The sequence below is a fragment of the Cladophialophora carrionii genome (genome assembly GCF_000365165.1).
Source record: "Cladophialophora carrionii CBS 160.54 unplaced genomic scaffold supercont1.2, whole genome shotgun sequence".
Classification (NCBI taxonomy): domain Eukaryota; kingdom Fungi; phylum Ascomycota; class Eurotiomycetes; order Chaetothyriales; family Herpotrichiellaceae; genus Cladophialophora; species Cladophialophora carrionii.
The window spans coordinates 3,469,302-3,492,030 of NW_008481827.1; the positions used below are offsets into that span (position 1 = coordinate 3,469,302).

Genomic DNA, 22,729 nt, shown 5'->3' on the forward strand with positions numbered 1-22,729 from the left:
TCGAAAAAGAGGTCATTCCCCTCTTTGAAACACGCCCAGCAGTTCTGGGTTCCCTTCTAGACTTCAGCACGCGACTTCAGAGACACAGGAACAAATTACATCTACGTCTCCATCGGACACAAGCTTCATTCTCCAGCCATGTTCGGGCCACGCCGTCCTCGTCGTCGTCGTCGCCCACGAGGCATCCGCCATGGAGAAGAAGACTACTGGAACCCCGACATCGCAGCGCTCGTTCCCGGACGACAATCAGGCTACTATGGCCATGGAGATCTCGGAGAAATGACAGGCCCGGAATTCTACCTTGATCCCCTCACGGGACGAGTCAACACGGGACATAACCATGATTTCACGCCCAGGAGCCGCACCCGAGGAGGCAACCGCAATCGCTCTAGGGGGTGGAGTATCAATGAGAACACTACAGAAAACATCACCGACGGCAGGGGTAGTACAAGTGCATGGGCCAGCGTGAATGATAGCTCATGCTCTTTCGAAGTCTGGAATAACGGGCGATTAGTCGCTAGTTCAAGACGTCCAATGGGTGAAGGTGTGGGTATTCGTCAGATCCGACGTCCCGCTGGAGTTGTAGACATCCATATCGGCGGCGAATTCGATGGCTTCGCCAGTCCGGGCGGATTTGGGGGGAGACGGCTTCGAGTCCGGGGACGTGGTGGTCATGGCGCAAGATCCCGTGGTGGATTCGGCGGTATGCCTGGCGGCGGGTTTGATTGCTTCGGCCCCGACTGTGACGACGACCCGTTCCTAGACATGTTCGACGACCTCGATCTCTCGGACTATTCGGACGATTTTGGTGGCGGCGGCACTTCTGGGGCTTGGGGCGAAGATCCCTATAGTGGAACGAGAGGACCAGGCCGCGTTGGACGAGGAGGTGCTGGAGCGTCGCGACATGGTGGCGGCGAATCCGATGATGATTGCGATGATGAAAACGAAGACGGAGTGGCGGGCGGGCATGAAAGTCGTCGAGGGGCCGGCGACCATCAACTCGTGGTTCGTGGGCCTGGTCGTCGACGGTGGTGAGGTCGAGCGGCTCATACTTTCCTGGAGAGCCTGACTGGGTCCTGAGAGCCATGGTCTGAAGTTTTGTTACACGGCCAGTCTGATGCCATTGATCACAGCGAAGCGATCTAAGGGGCTGACCGAGCAAGCTGTTTCTGTCACCAAGGGAGTCCAGGTTTGATTTTGGTTGAGTATCCCCATCCACGACCGAACGACGTGAGCTTCTCTTAATCGTGCATCTTGCCCAGGTAGAATTGGACGAAACTAAGACATTTGAATAAACTCGGTGAGACTACGTCGGGGAATGAGTCGCAGCAGTGGGTCTCTGGACCGAGATGAGATTTTGGCACCTATATCCCTATTCAGGCCTCTACAGTCAAATCGAATGGGTTCGTTGGACTGCTTATCGTTGCTGGAGAAACCAAATCTCATCGTCTTGTAGCGTAACGAAGTGAGCATCGGCACTAATCAGGAATTCACGAAGGCCCTGAGCAGTAATGTCTCCATCAATGAGCCCTTTCACGCCTAAGGGCGCCTCCAGCGTCATGGGGAGATTGACTGCCCAGTCGTTGACATCGTGGAATTGCTTGACCATCGCTCGGTGCGCGAGGAACTCAGCCGAGGCGTGGACAGCTCCTTCTCTCTTGCACGTCTTGTAGACTTGCTTGAGGTATCTTAGTATGCTGCGCAGGTTGGTTTCATACAGACACTCGCCAGTCTGTGACGTATTTTATTAGCTTCGTCCAGGCGCGAGGCGATATCCAACGATGTCGCAGGGCTGGTGGTACAACACACGAGCGGAGGAGGAAGGAAGGGCACATACGGTCACGATACTAGGCATTTCTGGGAGTTCCAAGGGCTGGTCATACAGCTTCGCGAGTTCCTCCAGTGTGTGTGCCCTCATCAACTGGATGAAGCAGATAACGTCGAAGCCTGCCATGTTGACCTTCGTCATGGCGCAAGTCAAGGGGCAGAGGATGTGGAAACGAGGATCCAGTCACCAAATGTTGTCTTTGAAACGGTCGTAGGTTAGAATGGAGAAGAAAAGGGGAAGGGCCTGGAGAGTCGAGGAAGTGCTGTATCGAAGATAAACATTAGTGGACGCGACAACTGCTTTGCAAGTGACTGGGCTACAGTAGCAACGAGTTGTGAAGAGGGAGCTTCCGACACTACGCATGAATGGTAGCTCCTCAGCGACAGGCAGTGCCAGCAAGGTGTATGGTGTGAAGGAGAGATATAAAGCTACATTTCGCGTATCACTAGTGAATTTGCCTAACCAGGCAACAAGCGTGGGAACTAAACAGCTTCTATCAGCCGGGCCAGGGAAGACTTTCTATGGCATCTGAGATGAGTCAGATTTATGCTCCTTTGCTTGCCGGAAACAACGCAGAAAGAATCGAAAGGGAGATCGACTACTTGTTAGCCGTGGCCTTGAGGTAAAAGCAGCTGATCCGAAAACACCATCATCATCATCATCATTCTTGCCAGCACTACCAGAGCATTGTTCTATCTGGAAACAAGACAGCTCATAAGCAAATCCTTCTAACCAGCAAAGACAGTCCAGCATTACAAGGAGTACAAGTGTTCGAATGTGGCCAGCATCCCAAGAGAGACGAGGCATTCCGCCTGCCGGTCGAGGGACTGACAAGAAGCAAAGATTAGAAGAAGGAAAAGAAGATAACCCATACACAAACGCCAGCAAACAAGCCAATGCAGGCCTCGACAGGAAGCATTCCATTCTCACCATTCCCATAGACGGTCAACGCTAGGATACACGCCAGCAAAATGATAGCCCTCCCAAACCGTCTCTCCTTCATGCGTATACTCAGCCACTCTTTGCGTGAGCCTTTCCTCGCTCTTGCAATTGCGCTTCTTGTCTCATCTTGTAAGCCTTGTAGTGCTGGGCACTCCGTTTGGCGTCGAGCCACTTCTGATACGCGCCGACATAGATCCAGTGTTTCTTTGTTTCGTCGCGAAAGGCTCGATATCTGCGCTGCTCAAAGGCTTCTCTCATGTCCGCCCATCCCCTGATCTCTGGAGCATCGAGCATGGCATCCTTGTATTTCGATTCGTAGAGCCCAACAACTCTCTTCAGGCCTTTGGTCGCATATGTCAGATCAGCGCCTTTGACGTACGTGGGCAACTCATTGCGGGTCTTGCTGAACAACCTGGCCCAATCAACCGTGAACACAGCCTTGGTCTTCGATCGCTCGAATCTCTGGGCGAAGTCTGGGCCAAAATAATCCTTCACGTCGCAGCGGACCTGCTTACGGCTCAGGCATGCGTCTTCGCCACCAACAACGCCAGCATTAGCAGGTAGATAGATCTTGATGAAATATTTGATCATGTTGAGGCTGTGGGGATCTGGGCTCTCGTTCTCACCGTTGTTCGATCCGCTGAGCCGGTCATTCACTTCCACTCTGAAAGCTGCTGGGTTGTGAAACCGACATGTCATCGCGTAGTCCATCAGGTCTTCCCACGTCCGGAATGTCTCGATACGTCTCTTCTTCAGACCGAGGTACTGGGCAATGTCTGCTTTGTTGGTGGCAATCTTGACGCACGAAAGTCGCTTGTCCGTTAAATCGACATCCTGGATTCGTAGGTACAGGCCGTCAGGCTTGTATGTGAGTCCGTGTGGGCTGATAATCTTGCCGAGCATGGTTCTGAGTCCCTGGTCGATCTTTGCTGTTCTGAAAGAGTCGAGTTCGCAGCTCGACTTCCAGACCTTGAGAATGACTTTGACGTATCTGGGGAAAGGGCCTTCTGTGATGGCCCCGGTGTCCGTTTCTTCTACAATGCCGTTCTCGGTATGGAAGATGTAGAAATCGATTTCAGATAACCGAGGCCATGGGTACAGAAACGAGTCAATGGCTGCATTGTCTTCGGATTCGTACTGGAGATTGAGCAGTGGCAGACCGAGCAGATCCCGAATATGCCTGTCGAGCGGCGTATCTGAGGAAGAAGGTTCTGCAAGAAGGATGGTGACGTCTCCGTACGTTGCCTCCTTGAACTTTTCCAGTGTACTGCTGACGGACCTGAACCCGTCGAGCAGTTTGGCCTGCAAATGGTAGGAGATGTGACGATGGACACCTGCTGGTATGGGATCGAACAGGGAGCTGTGAGGAGCGCTATCGTGAGATTGTTGGAATGAAGAGAGTAATGGTGATGGCAATGACGGTGTTTTCCCAAGCTCAAGAGTAGAAATCTTTATAGACCGCCCCTCAAGTTTGGAAACTGACAGCCAACCTGCCTTTGCTACGCTTCATGATCAAGCTTGCTGAACTTGACCACGCCACAGGCACATACCGATTGCTTAGCCGGCTGAGGCTGTGCTCAAGCTTTGCTATGCGACAGCACGAGACATGGCAAGCGATTTATGCAAGTTTGCGCGTCTCATGCTCCTTCAATTTGCCCCTGAGGATATTGGCAGCAGCAATATGCAAATATGTAAACACTTCTATTATCACAGAGCTGTGCAAACAAATGGCGGGCAGCAAATACGTAACGCCAATCGTGTCACTCGAGGATATTGCGAGGATTACAGAAACCCAGTCGAATCTGACCAATTACCTGTATACAACGGCTTGGGCATGGCCACGATCGAAATGCAGGAAATAGCAGGCTGGTTGAATCATCTGTCTGAACTAGCTGGTGGCGTTGCACGGCTTGCGTCGCTGCCGGTCATGAGTTCAAGCCTTCAAGCCTGCCAATGCCATGTTGCAGGCATCAATGCTGACGTCCCGCAAAGGGGACACAGGGTCACCACCAAAGCTCCCCTTGACGCAGCCAACATTGCTCATTCACCCAGCCGTTGCATCCCCAACCACTGCGTATTCTATCCAATCATGACCATGAGTCCAGAGCACGAGGGGAATGATCCAAGCTCATGCCTGAGACGTAAAAGAACCTTGCAAAGCCTGGGTGGCCGACTACAACCCCTGCCAAGTCCAGTACAGCATTGCTACCAACAGGCTCACCATGGCGCAGAAGAACAGCCACTTCGTGGTGGTTCTATCCTTAGAGACGGGAGTTGTGGCAAGAGTAGGTTTCTTCAGCTTATGTACTCGTCCGCGAAGAGTTTCGAGCGCCCAAAGAATTGTAGTTCGAATGTCAGGATACTTTTTTAAAGCTTCGTGGTGTCTGGTATCACTGCCTGTGGTCGCAGCGTAGTCTTCGTCCAAGAACTCCAGAAGCCTCTCGAGTTGCGTATTGCGAACAGAACTGTTGACACCGGCGTGCGGCTTCTCGAGTCGCTCGATGGTGATTGCCAGGGCGGTGATGAAGGCGATGGAAGCACCAGTATCGAAGACATACTCTGGCTTGCTCGAGGGCTTACGCGAGACTTGAGTGTTCATCTGGCCAAGCTGATTTACAAGCTCTGCCCGGAAGAAATTGAGGTGGTAGTCGGTGTCGATCATCTTGAGACTGTGTGGCAACTCTTTCTTGAACTGAGAGATCAGAGTTTCCTGTTTGAAGGAGTCTGGGACAGCATAGCGGGGGTTGTCGACAACGCTCGAGGTATTTGTGTTTGTCCCGATGGAGCTTTCCCCCTTGGTAGTCCCATTTCTACCAGCCTTTGTGGGCGTCGTCAGTGTATTGCCTATATTAAGCTGTTAGATTGGCAAGGAGACGAGGCAAGAACTGATTTAATACCAGAGGACTCGTGGCCACGATAAGGGGGAATGATGTATCTGGGGGCAGTAGCAGACTCGAAGCTCGTGTCAGCCATGATGAACAATTGTATAGGAAGACTTTGCGACTCAAGAGGTTGCTCAAGGGATTCTCTGCTAGCCGGAAGATGGGAGGCGAGGGGAGAACAAAAGCTGGAGTCTAGGACTGAGCAGAAGATATGCCCATGGAGGAACAGTGTTTGCTGTTCAATTCTTCTTACTTCCACGGTGAAATAATGAAGCTCAGACGGTGACAAAGGCGAGACACGTTATACGACTCATTAACTCTAGATTTCCCCCTCTGTTTAGCAAGCTTGTACAGCAGAAAGACGCGGAAGTGGTGAACAATTTACCCGAATGACAATGGGCTGAGGACAATAGGTCAAAAGCGAGCGCATCCCAAGCATATTCGACCCTCTATGGACTTTCCAAAGGGTCACGCATGATGAGTTACAGACACACACCACTTAGGCTTCGAGAAGAACTCAACAATGTCTCTTATTGTAGAATCCAAGGACATTTCAGCTTGGCAATCATGGAAGACAGGGCGCGCCTGCGCCCGCGCCCAAAGACAAACCAGAACAGATGCAACAAGGTTCAGACAAGAGACAAAGCAATCACTTTACTGCCGACAGACCTCGTTTTCAGGCTCCTAGGCACAGAACTATTGCCAGTCGTTTAAAGAAAGACGCCTTATACTGCTACAAACCCTGCAAAAATGCGGACAGACGAGGTAGCTGAGGCTCACGAGGCTCGCTGCGAAAGGGGCAACGCACGTGATCACAACCACAGACTGTTCTATTCCCATTCCCGTTACATTAATTCAACCCTGTGAGAGCTGGAAGAGCCGAGCTGGTATAGAGATTCACATAGCATGAAAGAATTCCTAGGGGTTTAACAGCTTGCTTTGTGTTTGAAAGGCTACCGGGGTGGCTGTGTAGGAACGCAGCGTGCTGCTGCACAGCCGAGAGTCCATCTTTGTGTAGTAACAGGGTGAATTTATGCACACCTCTTTTCTTTATCTGCCGTTAGGACAGGGTATGCTTACAGCCCAGTATCACTTAATGGTGCTTAAACATTCCAAGGGGCCATGAATACTATCGGCTATAAGGTGGAGTCGAACAGCTCTGGCCGTCCTCTGTGGAGTTCGAAACGCCCAGGCTACTGAAGCGAATGGCGATTGAGAATCATGAGCTGCTTAGCGGCTGCCCATAGGGTATTGGGCGGTTGGTATGATGGAAGAAGAAATTTGCAGAACTCAGATGTCCGGTTTACATCAGTGAGAAAGAGCAGCGAGCTGTCTCACCTACGGAGAGGGCATTTACTATGCTGTCATGAATCACGGGCCGAGCAACAGGATCTAGAGAAAGACACAATGGAAAGGTCAGCACTCAAGGTGCCCCAGCTGGACACACTGGAGTCTTCTGGTATTTGTAGCCAAAACATTGATTTGGCTTGTCGAAGCAAGAGTTGATGGCCTTCCCTTCCAGAAGTCATTGGCTTGCTCAACTGTCTTTCTGATGTTCGGCCTTTTGCCTGATATGATCCGTAATCCTGGCAAATATGTTCCGATCCTTACTCAGAAAGCCCTATCAACATCTCGACCCTAAGCACCACCTCGAGGATGATACAGTACATCGACGCGGCTATCCCTCATATCGCGATCCCTTTGGCGTTCTTGACCTTCTCCATCGCATAGTCCCAATCGATTGCCACCGTAGCATGGAAGCAAGCGAACACTGTCGCAAACTTCACTTTCCACCAGACTTCCGCTGAGAGTAGCGCAACAAGGAGGAGCCATCTGAATCTGCGAGCGAACGGTGGGTAGGCGACAAGGATGAGGGTGATAAGAATACAGTCAATGAACTGGCGTCGATCCAGAGCCATCAGCATGCATGTCAAGACCCCGGCAGCGGTCAGCATGAGTTTTAGTCGTGGGACTTCGGCGGCTGCAGCTGGTGCGACATGCGACCTCGGGGTTCTGAGCTCTGCCATCGCAAGACTGTCAGTGCTGCTGCTCTGGATTGGAAAAAAACACGACGTCAGCGTCAGACATTACCTTTGTTACCGAAGACATTCTTTGACGACGGATCATCATCCTTGGCCCGAGCTATAAACTCCAGGTCGAATTCGCCGAATTTTGAAAAGGCCGACATGATCGAGAACCGAGAGCGTGTTTGAGATTGGCGTTGGTATAGATAAACAAAGAGAATTCAGGGAATGCAGTGGATTAGGAAAAGCACAAGAGATGGTGGTGAGCATGATTCAGGCAGTGGCAGTCAACGAGCTGTCATGTTAAGCATCTGAGTACCAACGCAGTGATGACTCTTTCCTGCGCTAAAGAACAGCACCATGGCACGGCGAGTGGGCGATGACTTCACAGCTGCCATGTAAGCATAACAAACGAATTGAATCATGAAGGACGTTAATTTGAATTTTCGAAAGCCTTGATTGCGCCAGGAACACTGAGGTCGAGTGGTATGTACAACTTTCTCTTTTCTGAAACGAAGCCTACATATCTTCAGACGCAGTGGCACCTGTGATAATCTCGACCAGTTCTCCGGTAATAACCGCCTGTCGGGTTCTGTTGTACAAGATGGTGAACTTGCCGATCATGTCTCCGGCGTTCTTGGAGGCGTTCTGGAGGGCCAACGTCAGTATTGCCCCAACATCACGAATAGCATGTCTACTCACATCCATAGCATTCCGTCTGGCAGATTGTTCACAAGCATGTCCTTCCGCCAGAGCCCAGTAAAGAGAGTTGGCCAAAGAATATTCCCTCAAGTTGGCAAGCACCTCGTCATCAATTTCGAATGCGGCGAAATTGGGAGATTGGGTGATGGCCTCCTCTGAATACGCCTCGATGATCGTTGGCTCGTAGCTCTGAGCATTAACGAATTTGTTGTAAAGAATCTTGATACTCGCATACTCTTCTGGGAGCAAGACAAGTTGGTCGGCGATAGCCTGCGCATCGGCAAAGCTGGGAACGTCTTTGCCAATCCCAGCAAAGCTGAGCACGACATTCTTGGCATTGGAGCGACCAAGCTGAGCCTTGCACTTTTCGCCGACAATGGCGAGGTCGAGGCCAGAATCCCCTTCGAGCATGCGGCGAGTGGCGCGTGTGAGGCCGGAATGGATACCACCACAGAGACCTTTGTCCGAGCTGGCAATCACCAGCAGTGTCTTCTTCTCCTCCAAAGGCTTGGTCTCGGCCTCTTCAAACACCTGGTTGGACGTCTGGCCATAACGTCGGGAGTCGGTCATAGCCTTTTGAGCGCGGGTGAGCTTGGTCGAAGCAACGATCTTCATCGTCTTTGTGATTTTCTCGATATTGCGAATCGACTTCAGTCGGCCTGCAAGCGATTAGACACCGAAGCTCCCACGGATTCTGCGTCTCGTACCCTCGATTTCGCGTAGAGTGGCATAGCCGGCGACTTGGGGGGCAGCCGTCCTGTAAACCGGTTAGCACCAAGGCAAGCTCCTGAAGCCAGAGTCAATGGGGTCGAGCTCACCTTGCGACGGCAGCGTTGCCGGCCGCAAAGGCAGGTCGTACAGCTCTGGACAGCATCATGATGAAGACTGCTGGCCGCGGAGCTGTCAATGGGCGATGACGAGGGATGCAATGAAGAGAGGAGATTCGCTTGCGGTGCGTCAAACCTCCAAAACTGAGGTTCCGATGAGAGCTGGCTGATTGAGGCGCGCTAGGCTTATCTGGGTTAGTGTGTTTTCAGGCGCAGTCGAATCGTGGAATTTGACGGCGACTCCCTGCGAGTTCCATTTTGAGAGTTCAGTGAGTGGAACTCAGGCTCGGTTTGGCCTCACGAAACGGACACGACTGGCTGGCTGGCTGCTGCTCTTCCTCTCGGCTTCGCCCGTTCTTCACTTCTCTCTCTCTTCCACCACTTCTTGTGATTGTCTTCTCTCTACTTCAAGTCGCACTCCCGACGTTCCCCCATCACCTCCATTCGTGCACCTCACCTTCAGGACTGCTGTTACCTTTTAGTTCGGCCCATCATTCCGACTATCCGAGGCGCGTTCTGGAGGTCTCTTCGATCCTTTGCCTCGACCTCACGTTCCTCTCCTGCTATATTACGGTCCTGCCAACACATAACCCTTACTGGCGCCAAACAATCACGATACGTTTCGAACCTCTCACGTACCATGTCTTCTTCGGACGATGACATACCGCTCGCCGGCAAGAGGAAGTCAAATGGCACAAACGGAGGTATGCTCTCCTTGACACACACTTCTCATCTCCGCGGGGCAGGTGTGACTGTTTGCCTGCCTGACGCTTGAGTCATATCTACCTCTGGGTATCGTACGACTGACAATGCAAATAGTCGCACCGCATCTGTCTGCGGACAAAATCCCCTCCTCTGTCGATGCTACGTTGGATCGCCAAATTCCTTCCAATGGCACTGTCATGCCTGGTATCTCGATAGCACATGGCGAGGTCAAGATGGAAGATGCTTCGCCTTCAGACGCCAAGGGTGACCTCGTCAACGGCGCTGGAGCGGGAAAGAGGAAATTCAGGGAGAGCGTCACACGACCAGATTATGCCGACGCAGAAAGCAGTGATGATGATGTACCACTGGTACGCCATCCTGTCAAGCTGAATCCCTCTTTGCGAAAGATCACATGGGCTGATATGCATGCAGAGCAAAAAACGAAGGACGTCGACCGCTGTTGAGTCCGATTCAGACGATGCCCCGCTCATGGCCAAGGCAAAAACGAATGACAAAGTCGTCAAAATGCCTCCGCGACTCTCCGCCCATCAGATTGGTGAAGATTCTGACTCGGACGTACCTCTGGGCCAAAAACTCGCCAAGCAGAAACAGAAAATTGAGAAGGCTGCCGAAAAGGAGGCTAAGCAAATTCGAAAGGAGGAGAAACAGGAGAGTGCAAAAGCTCCCAAGAAAGCTGTATCCGCGAAAAGGGTGAAGAAGGAGGAGTCCAGTGATGACGAAAAGCCTCTGTCGAAGCGTGCACCCCCCAAGAAGGCCAAAGCCGAACCCGCTGGACCCGCCAAGAAGGTCAAGTCCGAACCCGGCTCAACCACCAAAAAGCCAACCGCCGCACCCAAAACCGTCAAGAAGGAAGAGAGTGCTGATCCTGATGACGAAGAGGACGAAGAAGAAGACATCAAATGGTGGGAGGATCCGACAAAAGGTGACGGCACGAACAAGTGGGAGACTCTACAGCATAGCGGTGTTGTCTTTCCTCCACCTTACAAGCCGCTACCGAAGAACGTCAAGATGAAGTATGATGGAGAACCCATAACACTTCACCCGGATGCCGAAGAAGTTGCCGGTTTCTTCGGCAGTATGCTCAACTCAACTCACAACGTCGAGAACCCAACCTTCCAGAAGAACTTCTTTCATGACTTCAAAGAGATTCTCAAGAAGACTGGCGGTGCCAAGAACAGAAATGGCGAGAAGGTGGAGATCAAGGAGTTTGCCAAGTGCGACTTCAGACCAATCTTCGAGCACTACGAGGCTGAGAGGGCAGCCAAGAAGGCAATGTCTAAAGAGGAGAAGAAGGCGCTCAAACAAGAAAAAGACGAAGCCGAGGCACCGTACATGTACTGCATATGGGATGGTAAAAAGCAAAAGGTGGGGAACTTTCGAGTCGAACCTCCTGGCCTGTTCCGTGGCCGCGGTGACCACCCCAAAACTGGCCACGTCAAGACCAGAGTCATGCCTGAACAGATCACCATCAACATTGGTAAGGAGGCAACGGTGCCTGTCCCACCCGAAGGACACAGCTGGAAGGAGATCAAGCACGACAAGCAAGGCACTTGGCTAGCTATGTGGCAAGAAAACATCAATGGCAACTACAAGTATGTCATGCTGGCTGCAAACTCGGACATCAAAGGTCAAAGTGATTACAAGAAGTTTGAAAAGGCTCGCGAGTTGAAAAAGCACATCGACCGCATTCGTAAGGACTACCAGAAAGATCTAAAGGCAGAACCGACCGTCGATCGCCAGCGGGCAACTGCCATGTACCTGATCGACCGATTTGCGCTGAGAGCGGGCAACGAGAAAGGGGACGATGAGGCTGACACCGTCGGTTGTTGTTCGTTGAAGTACGAGAACGTTACCCTACGCCCACCCAACGTTGTCATCTTTGACTTTTTGGGCAAGGACAGCATCCGCTTCCACGAAGAGTTCGAGGTAGATCCGCAAGTCTTCAAGAATTTGAAGATCTTCAAGAGGCCGCCCAAGCACGAAGGCGATGCTCTGTTCGACCGCCTGAGCACCAGCGCGCTCAACAAACATCTCAAAAGTTATATGGACGGGCTGACCGCAAAGGTTTTCCGTACGTACAACGCCTCGTACACCATGTCCAAACTGCTTTCGGAAATGAAGTCTGAAGGCTCTCTCGCCGAAAGAGTCAAGGACTACAATGATGCAAACCGAAGGGTCGCCATTCTCTGCAATCACAAGCGTACTGTGGGAGCCGGACATGCAGGTCAGATGGAAAAGCTGGGCGACCGGATCAAAGGTCTCAAGTACCAGCAATGGCGCATGAAGCAGATGATGATCGATGTGGACCCTAAGATCAAGAAGAAGAAGGGTGCCGAATACTTCGAACTGCCTGACGACATCGACGAAGCATGGATCCTGGAACATCAAGCTTACCTGGTTGAGCAGGAAAAGACCAAGATCACCAAGAAATTCGAGAAAGATAACGAGAAGCGCAAGGCTGACGGCGAGAAAGAGATGAAACATAAGGAGCTTGAGGAACGCCTCAAGGCCGCGACGGAGCTGGAGAAAAAGTTCAAGAAGGAAAACAAAACCAAGAAGGTCGAAGCCGAGGGCAAGTCTCCGTCGGTCGAGAAGTTCGAGGAGCAAATCAAGAAGCTGGACACCAGGATTGCCACCATGGCGATCCAGGCAGAGGACAAGGAGAACAATAAAGAGGTTGCATTGGGCACTTCGAAGATTGTAAGTTCTACGCAACCTTGTGATTCTACGTGGGGCCATCTACTGACTATCTAACGCGCAGAACTATATTGATCCGAGATTGACGGTCGTCTTCAGCAAAAAGTTCAACGTGCCCATCGAAAAGTTCTTCTCCAAGACGTTGCGGGAAAAGTTCGAGTGGGCTCTCAAATCCGTCGACGAGAACTGGACTTTCTAGGCAGACTTGTGTGCGGCCAGCAGGGGCGTTCACTCCTTACCCAAGTTCGGCCCCAAGCTCCAAGCTACCACCAAAACACCTCTGGCTTCACGGAAGATCTGCAATTCGACCAACGCAACAAGCCGCAATAAATTTCTCCAACGACTTTCAACTGCCATATGCATATGACCATTGATGAGACGACTTTACGCGGCACAATGATTAGACTCGAGCATCTGGCTGGCTGGCATGGGTGCCAGACTCTTGAGCAGGCGAATCAGGGCAGCCACGCCCGTGTGCTGCAAGTACAGTATCACTTCGAGGCTTGGGTGACTTCCCACAATCGAACACCGCTCTCGCTTCCTTCTGATTCAAATCACAATCGTTGTTTTTTGGAGACTTTGAAGAGCTCTCGACAGTGCACCTTCTGTCATCCAGCATCGCGAAGAAGGGCATGGCATGGCATGGCGTGGCGTGGCGTGGCATCTGGTAGCATCGGCAGGTAGCATTTGGCATGCATACATACATAACTACAGTAGGTTGTCTACCTTTAGCAAGAGCTAGCTAGAGAAAGCATCAGGGACGAGGGCGCAATCTACAGTATCTAGAGCTAGAACTAGAACTACCGCGCACGCACAGCATGAGCATTGAACTTATTCATTCATCATCCATCATAAATCCAGTCAATTCCTTGCCTTTCTTCTCTCACTCACTCAGTCACTCTCTCTATTGGAGTAATTGAGTATCATTGGGCTGAATCCTCTGTAATAACAAACTCTATCGCTGACGGAAAAGTTCTGGCTAGGGTTATTAAAAAGCATATCGGATTCAGAAATCTCATAGCTCAGCTAGAAAGGAAAACAAAAAAAGACACTATCTCGGGGCATCCAGCCCTGACTCTGATCTGTACAATTACCAACTTGGCCGGCATGACCTGTCCAGCCTGTACACACAGTACTGTCCTCTTCCCTTGGATCCTCACGACTCCTTTGCCCGCACCTCAGGTGAGATGCCTGCCTCAGGAGACCATGCTCGGCGTCGGCTGCGGGAGTAATCGTCAGGCGACAAAGTAGAGGGGACAGACCCATGGCACTGCCGCGGGAAGCCTTTGCTTGCTCATCAAGCCCAGGCCAGTCCAGTCCTTCCGTGCGCACTTGCTTCATTCTGCCCAGGTCATCCAGCCCTTGCCGCACCCCTTCCACCGCCCCCCCCCCCCCCAACCCGGGGGCGTCAATCCCTTTCCCCCTTCCTTTGCTTCCGATCCTTGCGATGCATAAAACAATTTGTTCAGAACACGACTAGAAAAGCAAGAGCGCAGAGATGCATAAGAAGATTCGTCAGAGTGGTTCGTTCAACGATTGTCGTTAATGAGAAAGTGAGTGGGAAAGTTAAACGATAGGTGACCTTCAAAGATGTAAGGTTCAGTCGATGAACCAGAAGTGAAACATATGCCGTCCTTCGTCTTGTGCGCGTGCACGTCGGTCGTTCTGGTTTGCCGAATGTGTGTCCTCCATTGTTTCCGCTGTGCAAAGTATCAAATATCCTCCTGAAATCCCCCTCCCCGTGCTGTGGTTGTTATTGCTTGCGCTTTCCAATGTTCCTTTTCACTGTGAGGTGAACCGTGGACTCTAAGAACTGTGGAGGTGGTTGGTAGTGCGTCTCGAGAAGCATGGCCGGTGCAAGCGGTGAAACCATGCCGCGAGGGCACCCAGATCGCGGCTGGCTTCTTCGGCATCGCGTCGAAAGGTGGCGCATTGAGCGGAAAGTCAAGGTTGAGATCTTCCCGACGGCTGAATAAGAGACGCGTAATCGCACCTCGCAGCTGGGACAAGAGGCAATCGGAAACGACAGTCGTGATCGAAATGGCTCTGGTATCTCGAATGAACTCCCTTCCCTGTAGCAGACTGGCCGACATGTAGGGAGAGTGCGAGAGACCGCCCTGCAGAGACAATTGTGTGGGCAGAAGAATCAGTGGTCGTCAGCATGCGACGGTAGTTGGCGTGTCCTGGCGTGAGCCCGTCTCTCTGTAATGTTCAATGTTGCAGGACAAAAGAAAAGTGAGGATAAACCAGAGGACTATTCCAGCAAGACCAGCAAGCCCGAGTGAAATCGAAAAGAGCCCCCAGCCCCGACTCGACCATGACCCCTTCCCCGTCATCAGGCCAAAGACAACGCTTGCTAAACTGGCAATTCCTCGGTATGCAGAGACAAAGGAAACGCAGGCAAAAGAACGTCAATGCGAAATGGAGGTCCAGGCTCAGCCGGTATCCTCCTCGCCATCATCGTCATCGTCGTCTTCTGCGCTTTCGCTGGCGACCTTCGACCTCTTACTGGGGGTCTCGTTGTTGCTGGCCCCAGCCTTTCTCTTCGTACCCGACGTCGCCTTGTCGGGTTTATTGGTCACTGGGGTACCGTTCTCACCCCCTTCGCCTTTCTCTAGAGCAGCTACTTCGTCTGCAGTCAAGAATCGACCACCGGGACCACGGGGTCTGCGCATAGCATGGTTATGTCTTGACTCGTGCAGATAAGGTTTCCGCCCCTTGGAGGTAAGTCGGAGCTGCTCCTCAAGCTTCTGTCGGGCAACGCGCCGTTTGAGGATGCGATGAAACTGCTTCGCATTGACATAGAGGGGAGACTCCTCAGCTCCTCCTCCAGATATCTCCTCTTGTGCCTGAACAGGCTGCTGCGGCGGAGGCATGGCGGGTGGAACAGACTGTCGAGGCAAGGTATGGTTCATGGCAGGCTGAGACACCTGGCCATGAGGGCTCGTAATATGCTGGCTCATGCGCCTTTGCGCATTCATCTGCCCTGCCTGAGGCATGCTTACAGTCGATGGGAGAGGCGGCATTTGCCCTACAGAATTGAAGTCAGCTGATGGATGTTCCCCAATTGGCGCAGAAGGCGGCGTATACTGACCGGATGCCGCTGCTGTGGCCATAGCCGCAGCCTGAGTGGGCGATATGCCATAACCTTGTGACAGTCCCGCATTGACACCATACTGAGGATAGCCCATTGATTGATGGACTCCGGCGGCCGGTTGAGGTTGGTAGTGGTTCTGGGTCTGCGAAGGTAGGATAGGAGACGCTTGGTTCGGATTGTGTTGTTGCATGTGCGATTGAGGACCCGATGGCGACTGGAGAGACCCGGGGCCAGCGCTCTGTGGCGACGTCTGATAGCCTCCCTGCAAATGAGGATGTTGAGTATGCTGCTGATACTGCGGCGGGTACTCCATGATGAACACGGATCAGAATGATGCTTGAATGGCTCGTTCTGATACTTGAGTGCAGGGCTGCAGAAGAAAGGTTCTCGGCCCGTGTAGAATGACTAAATGCTCGCCTCAGGTGTCGCGCGTACGGGAAGACGCAGGCTTCCAAAGCTAAGCTGGGCAGCCAACAGGTCCAGAGAGGCGTAAAGGTGATAGCTGGATAGCTGAGACGCGCTCTTGGGGCCGCTGTGCCTTGAAATGTTGCCGTGAAGGCAGCCCGACTCTCTGATAGGAGGGCCTAGCAGCGGCAAGTTGGAGCCTGGTCCCTTGCGTTAGTTGCTAGCGCAGCTCCTGCCAGTCACTGGATCACTCACCTAATCGTTGGGAGCGCAGGTGATGGAGACTTGCTCTCGAGGTGTTAAAAGTGGTCTGCACCCAGCGGTCCACTCACTATATTGACGAAAGACAAGGTCAACAAATGAGGCGGGTGAAGTCCAGGATGGCCGGCTGAGTTCGCCTCAGATTGGGCTTCGGTGCAGGAAAGCTGGGGTCTAGCGCTTTGATGAGTTGTCACTTCTGCTCGAGGCACGACGAGTGTGGCGCGGGACGGATGACGATGCGTGGCCCAGACGTCACGCTGTCGCCGTGGATTCCAGCTCTTGCCTCACTCCCGCGACCGCGATGGCTGTTGTTGTCGTCGACCCGTTCCGGCAGTGCTCCAGCTTTCCAGAAGCTTGGACAGGACGCGCCGCGCAGTCTGGATTGGATTGTTGGAATCGCGGCGACCGCGAGGAATGATTCGAGGGCGCGCGGAAGGAAGGTAAGCGGCGATTCGATTGCTAGATTGCCAGACTACGTGCTGAGGACACCACGGGTCAGTATTGGCTCTGGTAGAGCGCAGCAGCGATTATTGGAGGACGGGGCTGGGTGGGAATGGTTATGTAGCAATCGATTGGAGAGTGCGCCTGCAGTGATGTGTTGGCACGTCCATGCAGCTCACCTCTTAGTCTCCGTGTCCCACAGTCAAGGCACTCCCGATGCTGGGCAGCTGGGATTCTATTCCTGTATGAATGATGAAATACCCGGTCTCGTTTGCGGAGGAGTTTGCGATTTGTTCCGTTTCTGGACCAGCCGCGGTTGCTGCCCAAAACGTGATGCGACAGCCGCTGGAGTTGGGGTTGCTGCCCACAATGAAGCTGTCAGGTTCTACAAATCTGAACGCGCCGGGCGCAACTATTCGTGCGCGACGTCGACGACGACGATGATCTAGGCAGCACTTGACGCGTCGTTGCTGACGGCGACGGTGAACTCAAGATCAAAAAATGCTGGTTGTGTTGCAAGCGCTGCGCTGATGACGGCAGTGCACTGCTGGAGGCGGGAAAACGATGGAGTTGGGTTTGGGGGTACGGAATGGCGGTCGGTCCGTCAAAGATCGGTGATGGATGTCAGGCGAGTTGTGTTTTGTGTTGCAGTGGTGATGGAAGATTGCCAGCGGTGAGGGCGGGTCGTTTCCCGCGGTGAGTAGATGGGGGAGTAGTAGTAGCAGCAGTAGTAGCGTCCTTCGCAAGAGTGGGCGGGCTTGCAGATTGCAGAGCTGGCTGGAGTGACGGGGGTGATGGCTGTCGGGCTGATGGATGGCTTGCTTGCTCGCTTTGCTTCGGGCTGATGAGATCACAGCTCGGCAGGCGCACAATCCTCGGTATCGCGCGGTTCTGCTCGTCGCTGTTTGATATGTTTGAGATGCCTGGATGCGCGCAAGGCTCTACAGCTATACTCGACGCTGAATGATGATAGGTGGTTGTTGTTTACCAGGAACGTGGATCGTGGAGAGGCCAGTCGAATCAAAATGTGATGCGGTGAACCAGTGACGACCGGCGACGAGTGTAGGCTCAGAGCCGCCTGGCCCTGGGGTTGGTTCGGTCTTTTCTCTGATCACTTGTCGCGCTCTCTTGTGACACGCCAGCCGGGCTCGGGGACCCACGTGAAAAGACAGGTCTGATGTCTTGCGTGTTGCGTGCTGCCGTAGCGAGAAACGGTATTTTTTGAAGTGATGAGTGGCCGAAGGACGAGCGCAACCTGGGTTTGATTGGGTGCAGCCTGGACGTGAAACGAGGGCTATTGGGCGATAAAGAGGGAGGGAAGAAGAGGAGAGAATATTGGCTGGAGGGCGGAAAGTGGGAGACCGTGCAGGCTGCTGATCTGCCAGCCCGGCACTCGTCGGCATCGGCGACCTGCAAAAACTCTGTTCGGTAGTGGCACACCAGCCCCGCTTTTCTTTCGCTTGCAATGTCTGGTTGAGGCAGGAGCCAACCACCATTTCATCTCGTGACCATGCTGATCCACTTGCTCACCATTCCTCTCTGGGCCTTTGGACCGCACATGCAATTTTGAGCGGCGCAGCATTGGGTATTACTGCCGACGAGCGCACGAGAACTCGATGTACGTTCTACCAGCTACGAGTGTACAGGACGATGGACGTGGCTGAGGGAGGTCTGTGGATGATCTCTGGCAGTACGGAGTACTGGGTAGGCAATCGTCATCAAAGTTGCTGTGCTGCCGAGCGCGCTGCCTCCAGGGCTGACGTGGTGAGCACGCAGAAGGAATGCGGCGTCATGTGACCGCCCTCAATCCGGTGCCCGTTCCTGGTCCGCGACGCTGCCTCTTTCACCCGGATCTGAACCAGCCACCCTCATTATGCAACAGGACGCCTGGCACCAGAGCGCTCAACGCAACTCTCTCGCCCGCGTCTCATGTGTCAGCACCCAGCGTCGCATGCATCACGTCGCTTAACACGCCAGTATGACGTGCCGAAAGGCCAAATGGACACAGTCTCCGCTCCTCGCCCAATCCGGTTATCCTGACCCGCTGTACGTAGTATGCTCTGCCGTGTGTACTAATTACCCTAGCTGGTACGGAGTACTTTGGACGGAGTACGGAGTACGAGGAGACAGGCCGCCGCCCATGCTTGGGATTGACGCGCTTCCTCAGACCCCTTCTCCGAGACGACCGCTACGCCGCAAACTGCTGGGAGCCTGCTTGAGACCATACCAGTCTGCCTCGAAGGGTTCGTTGAGGCCCAATCAGCTCCTCTCGGTTCGTGAAATATCTCAGGTTCACCAATCAGACACTCGTTCAGTCATAATTCTCGCAACTTGCTGCGGCCTACTTTCTTCGTCTTGCCCAATCAAACCCACTAACCGCCTCATTTTGTCTTCCGAATATTTGATTCGTTCTCAGACCCGAAATTCAACGTTTTCCTTCACTCTGCTAAGCATCAGGAGACATCTTGCTCCGAGCAGGACGGGATGTCTAGAGCTCCCGCCAGACCGGATCCATGCGACAGCTGAGATGAAGCCCCGGGTGGACTGCATCAGCCGAGGACGTGGAGAGAGGCCGCAAAATCACATGCTCGAATGCACATCTCCGAACCAAATCCATGGCCTGTGAAGCATTCAGGCTGTGTCTACTATGTATATGCATGTGGTCGTAACTTTCTGACCGAGTCAAGTGCGCCTTCGCGTGATCTCGTCGTGTTGTGTCTCCGGTGCACGTTCTATGCTCCTGCATGCGATATCGATAAGGCTCCCCTTCAAGGCCATATCAAACCATCAAACCGTCTTCCCTTTCAAGTGGTCGTGCTTAGTCGCTCAATACAGCCCTCAACATGGCCAAGAACGGCTCCCTCAATTTCAGAATCTCGCTGACCTCGGGCTTGACCGGCTCACCTGCGCTCCTTCTGAGTCTGTCTTGAGCCTTCTTCCGACGGCGGCGCTCTGCGGAGATTGGGTCGAGATCATCTTCTGCGGATTCTTCTTCAGAGTCGATTTCATCTTCTTCATCCGAGATGCGGAGGTCCATCAGATCACCCTAAGCACAAGTCAGTCTATAAAAGCGTCCACATCTCGGAGATATATTTTGAAGCAACGACGGGAGGTTGCTACTCACCTCATGTAGCCCGAAGTCGCTGCTCTTAAAGTTAGTCCCAGGCATCCCGGTTGAATCTTCTGACAGACTCGTCCCCTCCGCCGCCATCTTCTGCCTTGTTTTGTCACTGTGCCACTTTTTCCTCGCCGCCTGCCACGCGACCAGCTCGTCAACCTCCCGAATGACGGTTTCCCGATCCACAGTGCCCATATCTAGCGCTCCTTGGAGAATGGCGTTCATATCCAGCTTGCCACCAGATCTGGGTCCCTTGCGGAGAAACTCGAGGATACCTTCAATCCAGGCCATCAATGCAGTGAAGAGGCCGTTATCGTGCGTATGAACTTCGTGGATGAATTTGTACAAGTTGTGTTGATGTCGAGCACAGAGATCGATGAATGATTGTACTGTTTGGTTTGGATCTGCAGAGACGTCTTGTCTTTGGGCAATCTCAACTGTCTTAATGGTGTCGTCGGCAAATACTGCAAAGTCTGTAATGCTGCTGTACACGTTGGCCGACTTGTAAACTCGCACGAGGGGCTCGTAGAATATCGTGAAGAGGTCACGGAATAGTTGTAAGGTGTTGGGCTCTTCGATCATGGCAGCCATCATGGCCTTGTCGCGTTGGCGTGTCAGTAACTTGAGAAGTTGTTTGAGGTGGGAGAACATCTCCGCGCCTTGCTGGAGTTCTTCGTCGTCGTTCTCTACTGCGCTGTTCCAAGCGACCCAAGCATTGTAGACGCGCTGGATTTGGGGTGGCGTGAGTTCTGGTTGGAACTGCTCCGATCGAAGAATGGCGACAACAACGTCGACTTCCTCCTTCTGCGCCTCGGTCCGGACGGCAGCTTTGGTCTCTTCGGGACTGTCAACGAAAGCCCTGATCTTGTTCGTCAGTACCGGGTCTCCCACTTTGGCGATCATATCGTCAATGGGCTTTTGGAATTGCCGTATCCCATCATTGAGGGTCTGTGAGAATATGCGTTGCAGTAACGACCTCGTACCGAATGGCTGAGCAAGGAACAGATCCAGAACGGCCGACATGACTGCAGCGGGATTCGCTATCCGTATCGCATTCTTCAGTACTGTATATGGCACCAGAGAATGGATCCGTTTCGCTTGTGCAAAGAGTTCAGGAGAGTTATCCTCGGCCAAGAATAAGTGGTAGATTGTTGCGGCCACCTCTATCCTTAACCATTCTGCGAACTTCTGATACTCCGGGCTCAGATCCTCAATCTTTTCTTTCTCGCGTATCTCGGCAAATAGTTTCGTGAGTCCGTTAGCCTCGACAATGTTCCTACGGAACGTCTCCATATACGTGTCAAGCTCTGCCGCCCGCTTTCTGGCGATATCGTAAAATTTTCTCTGCTCTTCGAGGCGTCGAGCATCCATTTCTTTCCGCCGTGCGATATCTTCTTGTTCTTCCTCATTCAACTGTACCGGTTGAAGTGTCAGGAAATCGGCCATGGATTTTGACTGCGCGATGTTCGGATTCTGCAAGAGAGTTCGTAAGAAGGCTCTGAGTGAGACTCTCTGATCTTCACGATGCAGTCTCACGGCTTGCGGGCCAGGACTGGGGCTCCTTTCTCGCGAAATACTCATGCGGGGCGAGGACGATGATTTGGGTGAGCCACCTCCCGGGTTAGGGCTGAGTGAATTACCCGACTTCAGGCGTCGGTGGATGGGTAAGAAATTCCTCCCAGACTCTTCGAGGCTGGCTTCTGTAGACACTGAGGATATTGAGTCTGCATCGTTGTCCCCAGACGGCATGACCGAGGCGAAGGTGGAGGACTTGTTCTTTCTGGGCAGCGGAGGAAGGACCTTGCCAGGCATCTCTGTGCGCAGCCTTTTGTGCAGCTTCGCAAACTCCCCATAACGTCTTCCAATGTAGATTTCTGGCCGATCGGGCCTTTTGACTCGTATCAAAAATTCTGCGTGCTGGTGGTATCGGACCGTTCGCTTGACCGATGCGATTCTGACGCCCGCGACATTGACGTCCCAGTCATTGATATAGTTTCCCTCAGGGATATTCACGACCAAGCCTTGTTCATTGGCGCCGCGGTCAACCACCTCCATCTCGGCAAAACGTATTCTCTCTTCATAGCCGGAGGCGGTAGGCAACCCAGACACCATCATCAGCTCGACCAGCTTCTCCGACTTTTTCGCCAGCTTCCTTCTCTTGGTCTCCTCCAACCTGTCTTCCGAAGAGGATATGTACTTGCTGGCAAAGGACTCAAGGAAGGTCTGTAGTTTGTCCTGCCAGAACTCCTTCTCTTTCGCTTGGTTGAGGAAGGGGAACTTGCGTACATGGTTGACAAAGATATACCGCAGGATGGGCAGCTCCGAGTCCATGGGCGAGACTTCGCCATACTGTGAGCGGAAGGGAGCCCCAAATCGTTGGAGGGCCGTGGGAGTGCTGAGTTGCGCGATCTCATCTGAGACCTGGCGAGAGATAAGTTCTCGCTTGAGATAGTGCTCTTGCTTGCCCGTCAGCAACTGCCCCGGCGCTGGTGTTGAGCCTGAGGATGGAGTCCGAGCACCGCTGGGAGCTTCGACCTTGATCTGGGGTGCTTTGACGTCTCCATTAACGGTGGGGGCAGCAGCGACTTCGGGCTTCGAGCTGCCATTTGTGACCGCGTCGTAGGTGGCCATAATGAGTGCGCAAAGAAAGGGAGGGCACAGCGGACCGAGGGAATACGAAGATGTCGTCCTCAGCCAAATAGTCGGGCTCACTCCGCAGCATATATTCCCACAAAAGTTGGAAGAATCAAAAAGTCCGCTCTGTTACGTGGCCTGGCTT

At 52.9% G+C, this 22,729-nt stretch overlaps 8 protein-coding genes across 8 annotated transcripts; 2 read left to right on the forward strand and 6 right to left on the reverse strand.

Moving 5' to 3' along the window:
* Positions 1 to 138: 138 nt before the first annotated feature.
* Positions 139 to 1,035, forward strand: G647_03315 (uncharacterized protein; the record flags this gene model as incomplete). The annotated part of the gene is made up of 2 exons (XM_008727661.1): positions 139 to 442; positions 515 to 1,035. 2 exons carry the CDS (start codon positions 139 to 141, stop codon positions 1,033 to 1,035), a joined length of 825 nt encoding a protein of 274 aa, XP_008725883.1.
* A 382-nt stretch (positions 1,036 to 1,417) lies between these two features.
* G647_03316 (uncharacterized protein) lies at positions 1,418 to 1,954 on the reverse strand (the record flags this gene model as incomplete). Its single annotated transcript, XM_008727662.1, has 2 exons — positions 1,418 to 1,732; positions 1,838 to 1,954. 2 exons carry the CDS (start codon positions 1,952 to 1,954, stop codon positions 1,418 to 1,420), a joined length of 432 nt encoding a protein of 143 aa, XP_008725884.1.
* Positions 1,955 to 2,839: 885 nt separating this feature from the next.
* G647_03317 (uncharacterized protein) lies at positions 2,840 to 4,280 on the reverse strand (the record flags this gene model as incomplete). The annotated part of the gene is made up of 2 exons (XM_008727663.1): positions 2,840 to 4,142; positions 4,261 to 4,280. 2 exons carry the CDS (start codon positions 4,278 to 4,280, stop codon positions 2,840 to 2,842), a joined length of 1,323 nt encoding a protein of 440 aa, XP_008725885.1.
* Positions 4,281 to 4,943: 663 nt separating this feature from the next.
* On the reverse strand, positions 4,944 to 5,743 carry G647_03318 (uncharacterized protein; the record flags this gene model as incomplete). Its single annotated transcript, XM_008727664.1, has 2 exons — positions 4,944 to 5,614; positions 5,668 to 5,743. The coding sequence occupies 2 exons, from the start codon at positions 5,741 to 5,743 to the stop codon at positions 4,944 to 4,946; spliced, it is 747 nt and encodes a 248-aa protein (XP_008725886.1).
* A 2,452-nt stretch (positions 5,744 to 8,195) lies between these two features.
* On the reverse strand, positions 8,196 to 9,252 carry G647_03319 (ATP synthase F1, gamma subunit; the record flags this gene model as incomplete). Its single annotated transcript, XM_008727665.1, has 4 exons — positions 8,196 to 8,324; positions 8,379 to 9,037; positions 9,086 to 9,135; positions 9,197 to 9,252. The coding sequence occupies 4 exons, from the start codon at positions 9,250 to 9,252 to the stop codon at positions 8,196 to 8,198; spliced, it is 894 nt and encodes a 297-aa protein (XP_008725887.1).
* Positions 9,253 to 9,845: 593 nt separating this feature from the next.
* G647_03320 (uncharacterized protein) lies at positions 9,846 to 12,827 on the forward strand (the record flags this gene model as incomplete). Its single annotated transcript, XM_008727666.1, has 4 exons — positions 9,846 to 9,909; positions 10,025 to 10,278; positions 10,343 to 12,631; positions 12,693 to 12,827. 4 exons carry the CDS (start codon positions 9,846 to 9,848, stop codon positions 12,825 to 12,827), a joined length of 2,742 nt encoding a protein of 913 aa, XP_008725888.1.
* A 2,236-nt stretch (positions 12,828 to 15,063) lies between these two features.
* Positions 15,064 to 16,038, reverse strand: G647_03321 (uncharacterized protein; the record flags this gene model as incomplete). Its single annotated transcript, XM_008727667.1, has 1 exon — positions 15,064 to 16,038. One exon carries the CDS (start codon positions 16,036 to 16,038, stop codon positions 15,064 to 15,066), a length of 975 nt encoding a protein of 324 aa, XP_008725889.1.
* Positions 16,039 to 19,650: 3,612 nt separating this feature from the next.
* On the reverse strand, positions 19,651 to 22,581 carry G647_03322 (uncharacterized protein; the record flags this gene model as incomplete). Its single annotated transcript, XM_008727668.1, has 2 exons — positions 19,651 to 19,878; positions 19,957 to 22,581. The coding sequence occupies 2 exons, from the start codon at positions 22,579 to 22,581 to the stop codon at positions 19,651 to 19,653; spliced, it is 2,853 nt and encodes a 950-aa protein (XP_008725890.1).
* Between the last annotated feature and the right edge of the window lie 148 nt (positions 22,582 to 22,729).